Source organism: Cyprinus carpio, chromosome A11, assembly GCF_018340385.1.
Source record: "Cyprinus carpio isolate SPL01 chromosome A11, ASM1834038v1, whole genome shotgun sequence".
Lineage (NCBI taxonomy): Eukaryota > Metazoa > Chordata > Actinopteri > Cypriniformes > Cyprinidae > Cyprinus > Cyprinus carpio.
The window spans coordinates 10,928,042-10,945,529 of NC_056582.1; the positions used below are offsets into that span (position 1 = coordinate 10,928,042).

The 17,488-nt window shown below is 37.6% G+C and overlaps 1 protein-coding gene across 2 annotated transcripts in view; it reads left to right on the forward strand.

Moving 5' to 3' along the window:
* The window catches only part of LOC109063640 (chemokine-like protein TAFA-1), a 140,262-nt gene extending 137,718 nt beyond the window's left edge, over positions 1-2,544 (forward strand). For both annotated transcript variants that reach the window (XR_006161107.1, XM_042766192.1), the window contains one exon: positions 587-2,544. Coding sequence is in view for 1 of the 2 variants with exons in the window: in XM_042766192.1 (XP_042622126.1) it covers positions 587-604 (18 nt within the window). In the remaining variant the exon portion in view is untranslated. The remainder of the gene's footprint in view (positions 1-586) is intronic.
* Positions 2,545-17,488: the final 14,944 nt, after the last annotated feature.

Below are 17,488 nucleotides of genomic sequence, written 5' to 3' on the forward strand. Positions count from 1 at the left end.
ACTGCTGCATGTCCGTTCAGTGACAAGCTTTCTGGAAGCACATCAAAAGACGATTTGCGCTGACATAAGACTGGCTAATCGTTACTGACTGTGGCTGTTATCGTGCGTTTCCTCCAGTCTGAGGAGGGAGAAGACAGATCGTTAATAACGGTCTGAGTGAAGCACAATGTAGCATTGAGAGAAAGACACACTCACCAGACAGACTAAATAGTTGTCCCTGAAGTCACAAAAAGAGAAAACGAGGGATAGAGAAACAGAGAGGAAGAAAAGAATCTTATTTCCCTCTTGGCAATGCTACTGAGCTCTTTTCACTGTGCATTGTAAACAGGGAACATACAGAGATTGAAGATGGCAGATGGGCAACGAAACACATAGACACTGACTCACACTGTGCCAATCGCTGCATTACCAGTATAGATGTGTTATAGTAGACAAATTATAATCATCTATAAACAAACAATAGTGCCACAACTCAAAGGATATTTCTGATTTGAAAATATAGAATTTGGGAATCATTCTTCACAAGCATTTCACCTTTGTTCTAAGCATGCATGTGTGTTTTCTCTCCCTTTTTGTCTGTTTTCAGATTCATCCCCGGACCTAACAAAGAGCTCCTTCACAGGCAGCGAATGTGGATTCTTTCTGTCAGAATGGACGAAACCATTCATTCAAAGGGGTGTTTGACTGGATTACCTGTGACTGACATTCTTGGGGATAAAGATGAGATTTGCTCATTCAGTGCCAAGGAATATGACAAATAGAAATAAAGCAGGCTAATCTGTGGTTTTGATCAATGAGCCTAACGCTGCAGACTCGACCGTGTCCAATTCTCTTGATTTTCTGCATTTCTCCTGACCACCTTCCTCTGGTTCTAAACTCATACAGCTTAGCGGAGCCTATATGAAACCTTTACCTATCTAGGTAAACTGGTCAATCCTGATATAAGCTGTGAATGACTGTATGAAGGATCATGACGGATAAGCACTGGTCTGTGAAAATGAGGTGGAAATCAATAGGAGATTTTTTTTCCATCCCTGCCATCAGTTTGTCGTTCCACGTCCACGCTGGCTTTGGTAACAGACTAGGAGCTCGTGAAGCCCTGCTATTTCCCTTCACTTCTGGGTTTACCACTCACCGCTAGTGTCCCACATGCTGTCCGTTTGGAATTCCCCCAAGTCAAAGGTCACCCCACTGTCTACATGGGCCAGATATCTTTTCATTTGTCAGCATGCTCAATGTATTTTGTGGGAGCTTTGTATTGAAAGTAACTGTATATATTTCTGTATATATACATATAGATACATATTAAAAGACATCATATGAAGATCCATCGTGCCCTAAAACCTGTTCAGTGGGTTTGAATTAATACTGTATTCATAGTTTTTGTTCCTTGAACAAGAAGTACAATTAATCCCTAATTTAAGGCTGTCTGTGAAAATACATATTCTCTTGATGTAATGGAAATCCGGCTATTTTGCTTGAATGAGAATTTGTTCCATTGGATCCATTATGAAAAAAAGAGGAAAATTCACTAAACAGTTGCAACATTTTTGTACATAATATTTCAACACAAACCTATTTTTTTAGTGTTAAAATATTCCTGAGCTGTAAGTATTTAAGTAATTGCCATTCATTTCAAACAAGTTTCCATGCAAATTAGGCTTATTATAGATTGTGGCCTATTCACAAAACTGTACTGCTACTCTAGTACTACCACTACTGGTGGAAATCAGATGGCAAATGACTTTATGTACATTTTCTACTGATTACAGCAAAAGAAATTCAACACGTAATGAGCAAATATTGGCAAAGAGCAGATGTGTGGAGTAGTCAACTACACTTGGTGCTGTACTGTCCCAATAACGAACGTCAAATGTTGTTAGTGTATCCACTGTATCCTCCACAATAGTGCACAGAAGCAACCAGCAAGTTTGAGAACTGTGCCATGCATATAATTTGCTGGTGCTATTGTTTTGTTATCTGATTTACATAATTCTGAATCAGGCACTTTAACACAGCAAACAAAGTAATTATTTGCCTCTGTCGGCGGACGCAACTCATTCTTAGTAATTTTGCAGGGATATCAGTCTTATCAGCCCAACAAAAAAGGCCACAATCACCTATTGGAACTCAGTTTACCATTGGTATTTACCTATAGCCAGTTCAGTCCATGATTAAGTTTGTTCTATGCTGTTCTGGGAATAGATAGGCTTCATTATGCTTGTGTAGGTTCCATAAATAAAAGACATTCAATTTGTTAAAGGTGATAACCATGATAAGCAAACACTGGATCTTTGTCACTGGACAGAAACCTGACTCAGTTCAGAAAAACGAAGCCCTAGTTTGATAGGGTCAGTGTCGTAGGGAAGATGAGATCTAATTTTAAAGAGATTAGTTTTCTGTGTAATAAAGTTTTAAAGGGTTGGTAAAAAGGCGGGCTTCGTTTCTCTTTACTGGCATGAGTAGACATGCAACTACAGTAGCTCTGGTAGATAAACATGCAGCCTTATCAGAATCAAATCAATATTAAAATGGTTTTCTATACACTGTGTCTACTTTTATGTCTCTGTTAGTAATGTTGTTCTCTGTTGATTAACATGTTTTATCTATTTAATTACACAAGTTGTTGCTGCTGACATTTTATGTCATCCATGGATATGGGGAACATTGATGTTTTAAACAGATCTCTAGAAGTCTCAAAGTAAACAATTCATTGTTAATTTCTCCCACTGATAATTTCTTTGTGATATTTTGAGTTATTAGTTAAATAAACTACAAAGAGTAACTTAGACATTTTAGGAACAGCATTGCCATTTACTAATTATAGAAATCAAAACTTTTACAAAAACAAAGCCACAGCTGGACAGTTACATGTCTCCAGGCAACACACAGTGTTGTTCCTGAATGAATCAGTAGTTTTGAATGCATTGTTTGAGTGAATCATTGAATGACTCACTCATAAAAGAGTTGCTTGTTTCATTGCTGAATTAATCAGGGTTTTGAAAAAAAATCCTTTGAGTGAATTATTCAGTGCCTCACCTATAAATACAGTAACTTGTTTTGTTTCTGAATGAATCAATGTTTTTGAACAAATTGGTTGCTGCCACCTACTGGCTAACAATGCAACCTGCAGAAAAAGGCACTGAAAAATCATCACCAGAATGACTGTCTGAAATCAGATTGGAGAATCAGAACTAACTGTTGAAGAATCATGGAGGAAAGCTGGCCTCCATTAGAAGAACTTGAACATGTCTTCAACAATTACACATTAATTCTACAGTCTGATTTGTGAATATAAACAGGAAACAATAAAAAAAAAAACTTTGAGGTACTTGTAATCATGGTAAATATGTCCTGTCTAGTGAAGCCTTTTAAACAGGAAAACATATTAAATGTTACAGCAAGGTGTGCATGGCAATGCAGGGCAATGTCTGCATTCTCTACTGTATATAAAGGCATAACTGGATCTTTGATTTATATAATTCCCTTTGGCATGCTGCATTTATCAGCGTTGCCCATTTTGTTAACTTATTCAATTAGTATACAGATTTTCAGTTCCACATCAAGAATATTCCCATCTGACTCCCATTATAAATCTTCCTTACTGTCATATTTATTCAGGTTTGCTTTCTCTCCTCAACAAGTACCATATTATTAATCATTTAATATATATATAAATCTCTGCTTTTTTGTTTCAAGTCATTTTTTCTATCAGCGAAGTCACAGAGGGCCAGAGATTGACAGCTACATCGATCTCCCAGCAGTTTTCCCAGAATGCTAAGCAGGGAATTACAAACAAAAAGCTGTGTTTTCTCTTCTTCAATGAGGCGTTCCCACATTTTGTTGTTGTTTTTCAATCTGAAAGGATACAGAGCAGCTCAAAGCCTCAGTGTGCATTTAATGCGTTATAGGAACCAGGGCCTCAACAGCAGACCTTTCATGAGAAAAAGACTTTGCCGCTGAGACAGAATTGTGAGATTATTGTGGGGGGGAAAGTATGTAAATGGGAATCAAGGGATTTTTTCGTTGTGTATTCAGGGTTTTAATGTGGATGGGTCGTAAAAGGTGCTTTGGGATGGATGCTTAACCAAGAGCTCTCAATTCTCTTGCATGCATCTGCTTTTTCTGAGTAAGAATGCTGGTGTCTTGCTGTGAAGAGCGCCCTGCTTCTTTTCAGAGCAAGAATTGCCTTTGCATAGATAACCGAATGCATTTACCGTAGCCCAATTCTTTGTTGTTTTGCTGAGGAAACTTCAATCGAGTTCTTAGAAGAAGCTTCTGCTCTTGGGTTACCTAACATTTATTTATAACCACCCATTGTATTTGAATGGGAAAGTTAATGTACATTACAACATCACAGGCAATGTTTAGAATGACTGCAATAATGAATCCTATTTCCAATACTCTGAAGTAAATGAAAACAGCATTTTTATATACCTTAATTCAAATATAGTCATATTTGGAATAAGCGTAATTGAATTAAAGGAATAGTTGGCCCAAAAACTTAAATTCTATCATTGTTTACACACCCTTGTGACGTTCCAAACCAAAAATGGCATACATAAGTAACTATAAAAAAAAAACAATTTTTTAAATAGGTTGCATATTGTTTTGACAAGTTAAATAGGTTTTTGCAAGCTTTATTGAAGTCTTTTTGATCAAAAGACAAGCCTCACTGATGGTAGAGCCTTTTTCATCACAATATTTATTCTCATCCACTCCCTACAATCTTCTTTGGATCTTCTTGATGTTTTTCTCAGAAAAAAAAAAAACATGGGTTTTGATGGGTTTACTACATATACAAAAAATCTTTCTCAGCTAATTCTCTTGTTTATTTATTTATTCATACACTTGTTTATTTTGCCTGAACACTGATTTTTGTGGTCTTTTTCCAAATCAGGAATTAATATGGAATATTTAATCAACATCTAGAAGCGAAATGTTACATTTGAGAATAGCCTACAAAACAAATATGATTAAAATATGATTTTTAAGTATTTTGAAAATGCTGCAAGTATTTATTATAGGCTATACAGATATACATGTTCATATAACTGTACTGATTCATAAATAAAAATGAAAATGGCTTCTTGCAGGTGGACAGTCTCAGTGGACAATTGTAGTGCTGTGCATGCAGATATCTGTAGCAGGTGCCCAGCAAACAAAGGAGCCAAAGCCTTCAAGCGTGTCATTTTTAATACAAACCCTGCTCTACATCACTGTACAATCCAACTATGCAAGACCAGAAGATCAATAAAATGCAGGTCAACGCTGCGCTCCTGCTGGGTCATCAGATTCACTCCTGACAGCAGGCCAAAGACTTCATTACAGCAAGTAAAGAAACTCCAGGCTTCAAGCGCAACTCTGTTTACTTTCTGATTTTTTTACTGGTCCCTTTTCCACCCGTTTTGCTCAGCTATTCACTTCAAAGGTAGAAAGTGCTCATGCTCTAGGCAATGGGCAATTGAAGAGAGGCTTTCCCATCAAACCACACTGACTGACCCATTTACAGTAAATGCTGTGCTTCCTATAGTAAGCTGTCATGTTTATTTTCATTATTTTGTAACTGCAAACTAATAAGTGTCCTGTAGAAATGTCATTCCTAATGTTTAATGAGTGTTTTTGTTGTATTTGTGAGTGTGAGAAACTCAGTAACACGCTAGTGTGACACAAGGAAAGGTTCATTCCTCTGGGGTGATTGCTGGATCAAGGATGTTCCTTTAATCATAACTAAATAACACAGTGTGTTTCTAAATTTAGCTTCAGATGAACTGGTTTGAAGGACACTCTCAAGCTCTGGAGAAATAAATTAGGATCAACGGGTTGTTTGGATAACAGCACTGGGATTTTCACTGTTCATATCACTCTTCTTGTCTGTGTCTTTGCATTTCAGGCAGACTGTTAGTCTGTGCATTAGTGGTGGGGATTTTTCAATGACTCTTTTTCAAGGTTACCTCGATACTCCAGTAGGTGGCGACACGTGATTGTCCTTATGAGTGAATCACTGACTCATTTATTCAAGTTATTCGTTCAAGAACGGAACACCACCTGCTGTGGCTTTTTTTCTCTGCAGAGCGGAAACAGACAAGGTAACTGGCAAATTTGTATCTATTACCTTCTGGAACTGTTGTAGCCTAAGCAATAGAGCTAAGTCAGGGTAGCGTCATATTTACTTTTTGGAATGAATGAAAATGATGCTGTGAGGGATAGAAGTAGGCTACAGTGCATTCAGTGGATTGTGCTTTTGTTTAACAACGATTGTTATGCTGACTTTAAGTAGACAAAAACCCCATAAAACAGTTTTGAAAGATGCGAGTTGTGAAATTTTGGTGATTTATTAGGACCTTTATATAGTATGTGCTATTGTAAATAAGTCAGGGGTGTCAAACTCAATTCCTGGAGGGCCAGAGCCCTGCAGAGTTTAGATTCAACCCTAATTAAACACACCTGATCCAACTAATCAAGTCCTTCGGGATTATTTGAAAACGACATGTTATGTGTGTTGGAACAAAACTCTGCAGGGCTCCAGACCTCCAGGAATTGAGTTTGATACCCCTGCTGTAAATCTATCCCTCACATCCTCATTTTCATCAGCGTTAAATTCAGTATGGCGACTAACTTGAGTAAGTAAATCACACTCGCAATCGTGCTGTTGTCTTTTTCCAAAATATTTTACAGCACTCTTTTTGTGTGATAGGGCTTAATAATAATGTGTTTGTCCACATATTTGCATTTTTATATTTGTTCAGCATGAAGTTCAATAGCAATCCACACAATGTCCAAAACTAATGTGCCACCTAACACATCGCCTCACCTCCACCCTGTACTTTCCAACATTAATCCAGTTCATTTCTTCTAATCACCTTACGTTCTTGCCTTTACTTTTTACAAATAGTTTGCATAGCCAACTCGAAAGTGCAAGAGTCAAAGAAAGCTGTAATTAACGTGGACGACTGCGACACCTAATAAGAGATCTAATTAAGAAAATGAATAAGGTGTCAGGGCCCTTTCAGAGTCGGTTCGACAGGAAGATTAATCGCTCGCTGGGCTAATTTGATTTGTGACAACGAACAGGATAACCTGGTGAGTTGTTTTAAAAAGATTCCATACCCAAGAGCATATGACATTAATAAAACATGAATGGATTGGTCTAGAGGAGGGAAAGACCCCCCTTTTCATTTCAAAAGCTCAATGGATCACCTTTTTTAGCCATTTAAAAAGGGAACAATTCACTGAACAGCTAAGGAGCACTGGGAAGCCTGTCTGTGAGGACGCTTATTATTGTGTATATAGGCTACCTCAAGGAATTGCTACTAGTCTAAATCTTGACCTAGCTTTGTTTAGATCCTGTAGTTGGTATTTCTTCAACTAGGCACTTTTAGGTCCCATGGGTTGATTTTATTAAAACAGATTTAAACTTTTTCTTTTAATCATATGGAGGTCACACTATCTTCATTGTACTTTTTAAATGCCTTTTATATACATGGATTTTATTTTTGTTTTTTTTTATCATCTTAAAATATTAAAATCCTACATAAATAATATTATTGTAAGGAATAATTAATGAAAATATTATTTTATAATGTGTAATACTACAGTAGCTATGAAATTATCCTTAGCCAGACATTGTAGTCGGTTGTGATCAGAATGCTATTAAAGGGATCATTTAACCAAAAGTGAATATACTATCATTATTTATTCACCTTCATGTCATTCATCCCTACATGAAAGAATATATTTTGAATGTGGAATGCTGGTAACCACAACCAATGGCATCCACTGAATGGACAATTTCTCAAAATATCTTCAAAGAAGTCTATAGAGGTTTAGAACAACATGAAGGTGAGTAAATGAAAAGTGAATCTATTTTAAACAGAATGCATGATGTAGTGAAAACATTCATGATGTTTAGAAAAATGACAGAAATGACAGAATTCTTCTATGATGCATATATACTGTACAATATTCTTTGTTGAACATTAAGTGTGTTATAAGAGAGTGCATTCTCTAAAAGTCCGCATGGCCAAAATGGCCCATAATTAATGAACAGACAATTACCATGAGACAAAAATGTTTCCAATGTGCATTCTCATAATGTACTGAAATGCATGTATAATAATCTGAAAATGCTCTGTATAGAATTCTTAATGCTCTGCACGAAGGTCTGCATAAATGCACAGGAGTCAAACAGATAAAATTATAGCTGACACTAATATCTGTGTGATTAATGTGGACTACAGAAGAGGAGACATATGTGGTTGGTTTCTTTGCTTAAGTGCATATCCTCTGTTCAGCATCAGTGCCCCGTGTGCCCATGGATCAGAGACTTTGAAAGCAGATCATTGTTGCTGATACTCATCAATCATGTCGGTTTCCGCCTCTGAATAAGCAACCACCCGAAAGATCACATTCAGAATATTTGTCTGGGTGCCGACAGTAAACATGGCAGATTTCATACAAGTCAGCTTACTTGAAGGCTCATCTGATTTAAAATTGAATTACATGCTGTAAAGACTGTTAGAGGTACACGACAGGCCTTCTTGATGAATAGGATGTACAGCATCTTACTGACTCCCATACTTGTCTTTCAGCTTCTCAGCCAGACTTTCAATCTAAAAGTAAAATTGATTTTCCATTCCACTCCTTTAACCATGAAAGGCAATCTGTCCTCCACCATCATTCAGAATGTACACATCAGGACATTTTCTTTGAGCAGGCAGTGCCTCCTCAAAATATTCAGATCAGAAAATAATTGACAGAACAAAAAAAAAAGTTACAAAAGTCACAAAATTTCAAATCAAACAGTGTGTAAATCACTCATTTTTATATAAAAATGCTGTTCAACAGCGACACCATGGAGACATATATATATATATATATATATATATATATATATATATATATATATATATATATATATATATATATATATATATATATATATATATATATATAATAGAATTGGTTGTTAATAAAAAAGTAATTTCAAAATGTCTTTAACCTGGAAACCATATAAACATCAAATTAAATTTGAATTAATATTGGACTAAAAAACATTGTTTTCATAAATATGAAACTAAGAGTTCTCCTAAATAGCAGTAAAAGTTTTTAGCTAAGAGTTTTCTCTTAAAACCTATTCACAAAGCTGCCGAGACAAACTTTTACTAAAGAATAGAGAGAAGTCTTAAGCTAAGAGAAAGGGCGGGGTTGACCTCGTTGCTACTGATGATGTCAGCGTGCTTATTTACTATGCACACAGTGATTGGATGATAGTCTCTGTCAAAGATTTATTCATAGAAAATTATTGTAGAGCACCATGTTGCCATATATAAAGATTTAAAAATAAATATGTTGCCACATTCAAATACAGATTTTAAAATGCAGGCTAAGTGTTACTTATTAAACAAGTATATGTTCAGCTAATTGTCAGCCTCTTGCATGTATGCTTCTCATAAACAATTAGTGGATATGCATATAAACAGCCTTTTAATTAAGTAAAATAATCATGGCTGATAGTAATACATGCAAATGTAAAAATCAAAACATTTAAAAAAAAAACTGAATGCAAGAACATCTGTTAATTCTTGCCCAACTGGTTAATGAAAACAAGGATATAATCAAAGGAAAATTTAGCATTGGGATAACCTCCAAAACCAAAGGCGATACCTTTTTAAAAGGTCATTATCATCAAATGTTTCTAAAATGTTTACGTTCAGAGGCAGATTGCCGGCAACATACATTTTTGGATAGTTTGTGATTTGATCTTATGAGTCCTCTTCACTACTCCTAACCTTTCACAGATTTAGGAGCTAGTTTTAGAGCTAAAACGCTTTGTGAAATACTCAATACTTAGAGCAAAAATTGAGGAGTCCTAAATTTAGGACTGACACGCCAATTATTTTTAAGATTTTCTTAAATCGGTGCGTTATGAGCAACTTTTAGCCTTAAGATGTTTTGTAAATATGGGCCCAGTTGTCAATATGTGTTTTATGTTCAAGGGTGCTGGGTATTAGCAGAATAAATCCTCTAAAATAGAAGATAAGGTCAAACTCTGTGCCAGGCTGTTGGAACAGTTTGAGTAGACAGTGCTGAATTGAGTTGAGCTGAGTAAATTAATCACAGCTCATTGTGTTTCAGCTCACTGGCAAGTTGGCACTCATTTTCCTCCTCTTCCTCTATCTATTGGTGAAAGTGTTTTATAGCCCTGTGCTTCCTCATGATGAAGCTGAATAAAAGATCATGGAGGAAGGAAGGCGCATTTTGACAGGTTGAGACATTATTCAAAGCCTTATTTAATATTAGTGCCACATCCTGCTCTTTTGAAGTCTAAAATTCAGCATGTCACATCACACATGCACTAATGCCAACACAAGAATATGTGTATTGTTGGTGCACATGCATGAAATCTCAGGTAACCCGTGTGGATCAGGCACGTGAATAGGTATGGGTTTATATGCTATGTTATTACTGAAATTACGGCAAACGCAGACAGAGAACTGTGTGTGACAAGACTATGTGAAAAACAGCTGTGAGTGCTGCATCCTTTAGGACTGCCGGTGCTAAAAGTGCTCTCATAAATATTACACCATATTCTCTTGAATATAGCTTCACTCTTTTTATATAATGGTTTGACTGATTTATTGAGTGAATGAGATGTGTAATTACTGACACAGTAACATTGGATCAGCTAATGGCTTGAATTTACTAGTTTGTTTGGGGCAGGGTTTAAAAATTTAAATTCATGCCAATATAATCCCTGGAGGTAGATCCTCTCTTTGATGCTGGACTGTCCTGATACATCATAGCATGTCGTTTGACACTATCACTACTCACAGTTAGTTAGCACCGTATTACAATCTGGAATTGCTGATGATATCAACACAGCAATAACCTATTAGCTGATGTCTGTGCTCCCAATGCATTTGTTACATTAAAAGGCTATTAATTATTGACAATGTAATTATCATAGCATTGTTCCTAATATAATTAAAGTGTCACTAAGGATCTTGGGACCTAATTGATCCCACTCTTCTAACCTCTTAATCTGACACTTATTTATTTTAATAGCGGCTCTATTTTTCAAAAACAATATGATTCATCCCTGCTGGGGTTTCACTAGGATTTGATTACTTTCCACTGTGGTCTGATAATCTGCACACACACACACTACATAATAGACTGTCTAAATAAACTGATTGTCACTGAGAATATAATTTTAGATAACCACTTGTGAAAGATAACCACAATTTTCCCTAGGATTCATTCCCCAAAATTGTGTGCAATGGCAAAACCATAATTTCCAAAATTTCATAATTACCTCTAGCAGTAATAGGCAATCTGCATGACAATTTGTTTTATTGGAAACGTGTTTGATTTGTCCCTGACTGAAAGGAGGTTATTGTGTGGAGACGTTAAACCCATCATAATGTAGTCATGTTGTTGTGATTGTCTCTAGGCTGCGGAGAGACCAGCGAGACTGGAATACTGCAGCCTGCTGGGTAACATGTCATTTCCAGCGCAGTGTGAAATCAGGGTGTGATAGGCCAATAGAGCCTGAAGAATAAACAAGTTAGGATCTACTGGCGAAAGTGTGTGGCAAACAGTGAGACACAGGCTAACATCTGCAGGCTAAGATGGCATTTAAAATTTAAATTCACCATAAAACGAAAATTGCCCCTATTTGCATTCTTATTCCTGGATTTATTGTGAATTATTAAGTGCATGTTATTCCAAACAAAATATTTTGTCTTTGTAAGTGTTCAGTAAAATGTAATAACGTGCTCCATCTCCTATTTTTTTAACCCCACTCCTCCAGCCACCTGTCACGTAGGGACCATATTTCACTTTTTGTACATAATCTGGTACATTTGCATAGACATTGAAACCAGTGAAGTAACCATCATAGATATTGTGATGCTTCACTTTTAACAATGAAACTAACTATTAGTTAGTCTAACTATTAATAAGCAGCAAATTAGGAGTTTATTGAGTTGATTATTAAGTTGTAGTTAATAGTTAGTTAATAGTGAGAACTGGTCCCAATTTGTGTGTGACCATTAACCAGCTTGTTTTATGATGTTACCAACAGTACTGTGCAGTAATGCAAACTTTTTTTCTCAATTTTAATTATTTTGAAATAAAAATAGCCTATATTATTAACGTGAAACAGGAAATGTAATTTGTAATTGAATATGAGACACACAAACAAAACAAAAAAAACATTAACAGAGCTGTTTTTAGTATATTAGGCATATGATTAACAAGAAATGTTTGCATTTAAAAAATAAATGTAAAAAATTATAAAACGAATATTTTAAAAAGATCAATTGCATTACTTTACCATAAACTTCAGTTCTTATTTATTTATTTATTCATTCATTCATTCATTTATTCATTCATTTGTGACAACATTGGTCCCCCCAGTGTTTAACCAAATTATTGTCTTTGCACATTTATGTGACTATTTTTTTTATATTGTTGAGACACTGTTAGGTATAGGGTAGATTTGGGGATATGGGCTCAAAAATATCTTGATAAAAGTAAAAATGAACTATACAAATATATTTATTTATAATACAAATATGAAGAATTCATGATTTTTTTTTTTCAAATGCTGTGCATATTAAATAATTGTATGTTTTAGATGCTTTCAATACACCCATTTTATCAACATATAAAAAGGCAGGCATGTCAGTGTTAGAATACTAATAAGACGAGACCAAACTGATGCTAGAGCACACTCGCCACATTGGAAACAGCTATAGAGTAAGAGGTCTGATTAACTGAAACGTTGCATGTTTCTAACAACCCTCCCCTGACCTGAGAATTCTCTATAGTTCAGAACGTCAACATGGTGTCTGTGACCCACCCCTCCTTCTGCTGACACGTTCGCCTTAGCGCTCTGGGCCCCTGACAGAGCAGGGACTGACCCTCAGTTGCTGCCCTTGCCTTTTAACTCCTGGAGACAGTCAAAGGTCACGACGGGGTGGCAGCAGACGGCACTCCACAGATGGATGATGACTAGTGTTGTGCTCCTGTCACATCAGCATGTGGTGGTCTCCTCCTGAGGGAGTGAGGGAGATGAGATGAGAGGGAGAGCGAGCAAGGAGGAAACAGAGAGAGTTCCCTTCCCCAGGCCTTAGTCAGTGGTAATAAAAGGGGGCACAGGGGCAGGATGGGAAACATGTGAATCAGTGGTGTGCTGGTGAATGCCCTGAGGCACCTTGGCATTCACAGGCAGCTAGCAGGTGGCAGAGAGTCAGTCAAAGTCTGTGCACGACACACACATACCCACGCGCTCCATCTATCCCTGTCTGAATGTCACAAGCTGGGAACACAGCCAAAAGAAATCCAGGTTTTTGTGGGATTGGAGCATGTCTTTGTAAGCATGAGGGGAAAAGGAAAGAGAACTTATTACGGTTCAAAAGTGGAAGACTTCAGAAGCCTTAAGTACAGTCACAGCAAACATTTGTTTGATCAGCATGTTGTTCATGATCTGCTCACTGAAGACATGCACAAACAATATGGACACAAATATATATATATATATTTTAATTTTACAATTTTTAATTTATTTTTACATTTAAATTAAATTAAATTAATTTTTTATTTAATTTTAAAACTAAAAAAAAAAAATTAAGTGAAAATTCTTTAATATGAAAAATATATATATATAAAAAAAAAATCAAACACATTAAGAATTAACCAAAATTATTTATCTGACAAAATATATTTTAAGCAATGGTTACCAGTGGCCTTTCTTTTTTTCTTTCTTTCTTTCTTCTCGTGTGACAGCTCACTGATGTCGTTTTCAACCCAGATGAACTTTTGAATATTTTAACAGGTCCTTCTGTAATATGTCATTTAATTTATTATTTACAGTATTATAACGGAGATCTGACAATGAAACATCATAACTAGCATGTCAGTATTCATTGTAATATAATGTTCAATGTCTTGTATCTCTAATGCCCAAGAAAACTTTTGCAAGCTGAACAGAGAACTGAACCTGGTTCAATGTTCGTTCACAAACCAAATCAATTTACTGACTCAGTGAGGTTGCAGCAGTTCTGAAGTTAACAGCTCACTGGAGGGGAATATTATAAATGAACTATAACTCAAAATCTGTCTAGTTCTCATACAAAGACAATGTATGGGTTTAGAAGATTCAGAAAAATGTTGGATAGGTTACTTTTGTAGAACTGGTTTGGTGTAATATTTGACTATGTTGGAGCTGAACTGCAATGGACATTATGAACTGTCATTGTGTGTAAAATACATTCATAAGGATTTATGTAATTTTTGTTGCACAAAAGAAAGAAATCCACATGGATTTGGTGTTTTTGTATGATGCCTAGTGGTTTGAGGCAAATAAAGGCAATGTTTTTGTTTTGTGGTAAACTGTTCCTCTAAAAAAAAAAAAAAAAACTTAGATTTTCTCTGTTTCTCTAACAAAGAAACCATCACTGGTCCACTTCCTCACCCTTAAACCACTGTGACCTCTGAGGAGACATGACTGCATGCCATGTTTTGTTCAGTCGATCAGCTGTTCAGTTATGTAAGTGCACACAGAGTCTGTAAGTCACAGGTCTCCAATCCTGTGCACTCTGACACTGTATCCACTACAGGGTCTTTATCTCGATCGCACCCTGCAATCTTAAATACACTTTTTCTGCTGGAAGATATTAAACGTGACAAGCCTGCCAACACCTTAAGAGACTGAATAAGAACGATAAAAACAGAAAGAAGGAGGCACAGACAAGTATCCCCTCAAACACATACTGTACACACATTCCCCTGGAATTACTCTCTAGAGAAATGAGAACTGTGACAAAAAATGTTGTGAACAATTAGTGTGAGACACATTTATGAGATAAACGCAAACGACAATGATTATGAAACATGCAATAATTAATATAGAGCAACAGAAAGGGAGATGGAAGTCTGTATTTAGATTTATAACACAGCCAAGCAAATAATGGAAGACATCTGTAATCTGCCTCTCTCACTTCCCCCTCTCTCTCTTTTTTTCATTTTGAACATTTTTGGAAGGAAGCAAAAAGGCAGGAATTAAGGACAAGGAGAGGAAATTAAAGAAAATGTAAGAAATTTGAGGAAGAGAAAGAAATAAGGAAAAAAATTAAGTTGAAGAAGGAAAAGGGGAATAGGACAGATGGAGGAAGCAAGAGTAGAAATAAAATGAAGGAAGCAGGGTAGGGAAGAGAAAAGACAGGAAGGAAAATGCAAGAAAGGAAATCAAAAAAGGAAGGACGATAAGAAAAGAAATGAAAAACTGGACAGAGGAACTGACAGGCAGAAAGAAGAATGGAAAAATAGATGTAAAGGGGGAGGGTCTGAACAGAAGGAAGAAATATGGTAGTAATAAAGTAAGTTTATTAAAAAAAAGTTTTGATGGAAGGAAAAAATTGAGAAAGATTAGAAAGCAAAAGATTAAAAAATATATATAGAAAGCAAGGCAGGTGTCAGGACTCTGGACTGTTCTGTGTCGTGTTTTGCCCATTTCTGTTCCTGTGTTTCCTTATTTGGTCCTTCCTGTTTCCATTAGGTTCCCTGATTAGTTCATCATTTGTTTCCAGCTGTGTTTAGTTAATTATCCTCATTTCCCTGTCTACTTAAGTCCTAGTCTGTGCAGTCGGTCTCTGTCCAGAATGGAGAAGGGGGAGAGATCACTCGAGGGCCACACTAGACTACACTCTTAAAAATAAAGGTGCTTCAAAAGGTTCTTCAAGCGATGTCATAGAAGAACCATTTTTGGTTCCACAAATAACCATTCAGTCAAAGGTTCTTTAAAGACCCACCTCTTTCTTACCTTTTTGTAATCTGAAGACCTTCTTTCGCCACAAAGAACCTTTTGTGAAACAGAAAGGTTCTTCAGATGTTAAAGGTTCTTAATGGAACCATTTAGACAAAAAGGTTCTTCTATGGCATCGTGATGCACCTTTATTTTTAAGAGTGTATTTCTTGTGCTCGCCAACCTCTCCAGCTACCCGAACGACGCGCTCTGTGCGTTCTATGACGCCAGTTTAAACTCCGCGTACAGAGTACCGCCGTCCGAGGAAGGCCCTCGCCGCATTTGTGTAGTGGACACTGGTGAGACACCGATCCCCGGTCACCATTTGTCACCGGTGTCACTCCAGACACAGTGCCCAGCCCACCATCACCCCACTGCGCGGCACATCAGCCCAAGCCCACAACTGACGGAGAACCCATCGTGACCGATGAGCCATTGCCAGAGAGAGCGATAGAGCTAAGGATCATCGCAAAGCCGAAGGCTGTGATGTCAGTCCAGGTGCGAGAGCCGGCTTCAGAGCCCACTACGTGGGAGAAAGCCACGGACTGACTCCGCCTCCACCCTCCGAGGCCCGGACTCTGCCTCGGCCCGTAGACCCAGTGGCTCCACATCGGCTCCTAGCTCCCATGCCTCCATTGTCACCCATCGATCCACCAGCTCCACCTGGCTCCCTCATTCCTTTTGCTCCGCCTTGGTCTGGCATCGACCATCCTGCGCCTCTGGACTCATCCGGCTGCACCTTGTCGCTCCATCAGGCTCCTTCATCCCTTTGACTCCTCCTCAGTCCCTCCAGCTCCGCCACAGATCTCTGGATCTCTGCCTTGGTCACCAGAGCCCTCAGCTCCACCCTGGCCCCCCGGATCCTCGGCATCCCCCTGGCTCGTTGGCTCTTCGTCTCCACCTCGGACGACTCCACCATCTGCTTCGCCGCCATTGGTCAGCCCCCTGTAGTTGGCGGCCATTCCTCCTCCATGGCTCCTCCCTCCGTCAGCTCCACCATGGGTCAACATTATGGCTGTGGCCTGGGTCCAGCTGCGCTCCTCCTGCTCCAAGCCCCTCCTGGCTCCTCCCTGGCTCTTCCCTCCATCGTCACCTCCCTAGACTCTGTCTGCCAGCCCCCCCCCATGTGTCCGTCCTCCTCCGGAACCTCCTCCTTAATTCCCACCCAGCTGTTCCTGTGTTTCCTTATTTGGTCCTTCCTGTTTTCATTAGGTTCCCTGATTAGTTCATCATTTGTTTCCAGCTGTGTTAATTATCCTTGTTTCCCTGTGTACTTAAGTCATAGTCTATGCAGTCTGTCTCTGTCGGGTCTACTTGTTATGTTTATGTTTCCTGCTGTTCCCAGTGTTGGATGTACCCTGTGTTTCTTGGATTAAAGACTGTTTCGTTTATTCCTCGTCTCCATCGTTCCTCACCATCACAGATTGTGACAGCAGGAAGTTGGGAATAATGGAAAGAAGAATGTAAAGAAGAAAATGATGGAAGGTAAAGAAGGAAAAGGAAAAAGGTTCTACCTCAAAAAACTCATTAAAAAAGAAAAAAAAAAAAAAAAAAAGGAAGAAAAGAATAATAAGAAAAAAAAATGAATTATAAAAAAAAGAAAAGACTCAAGGTATGGAAGGAAAAGGAAAACAGGAACAATGGAGGAACCAACAGATGGAAGGAAAGATGGGAAAA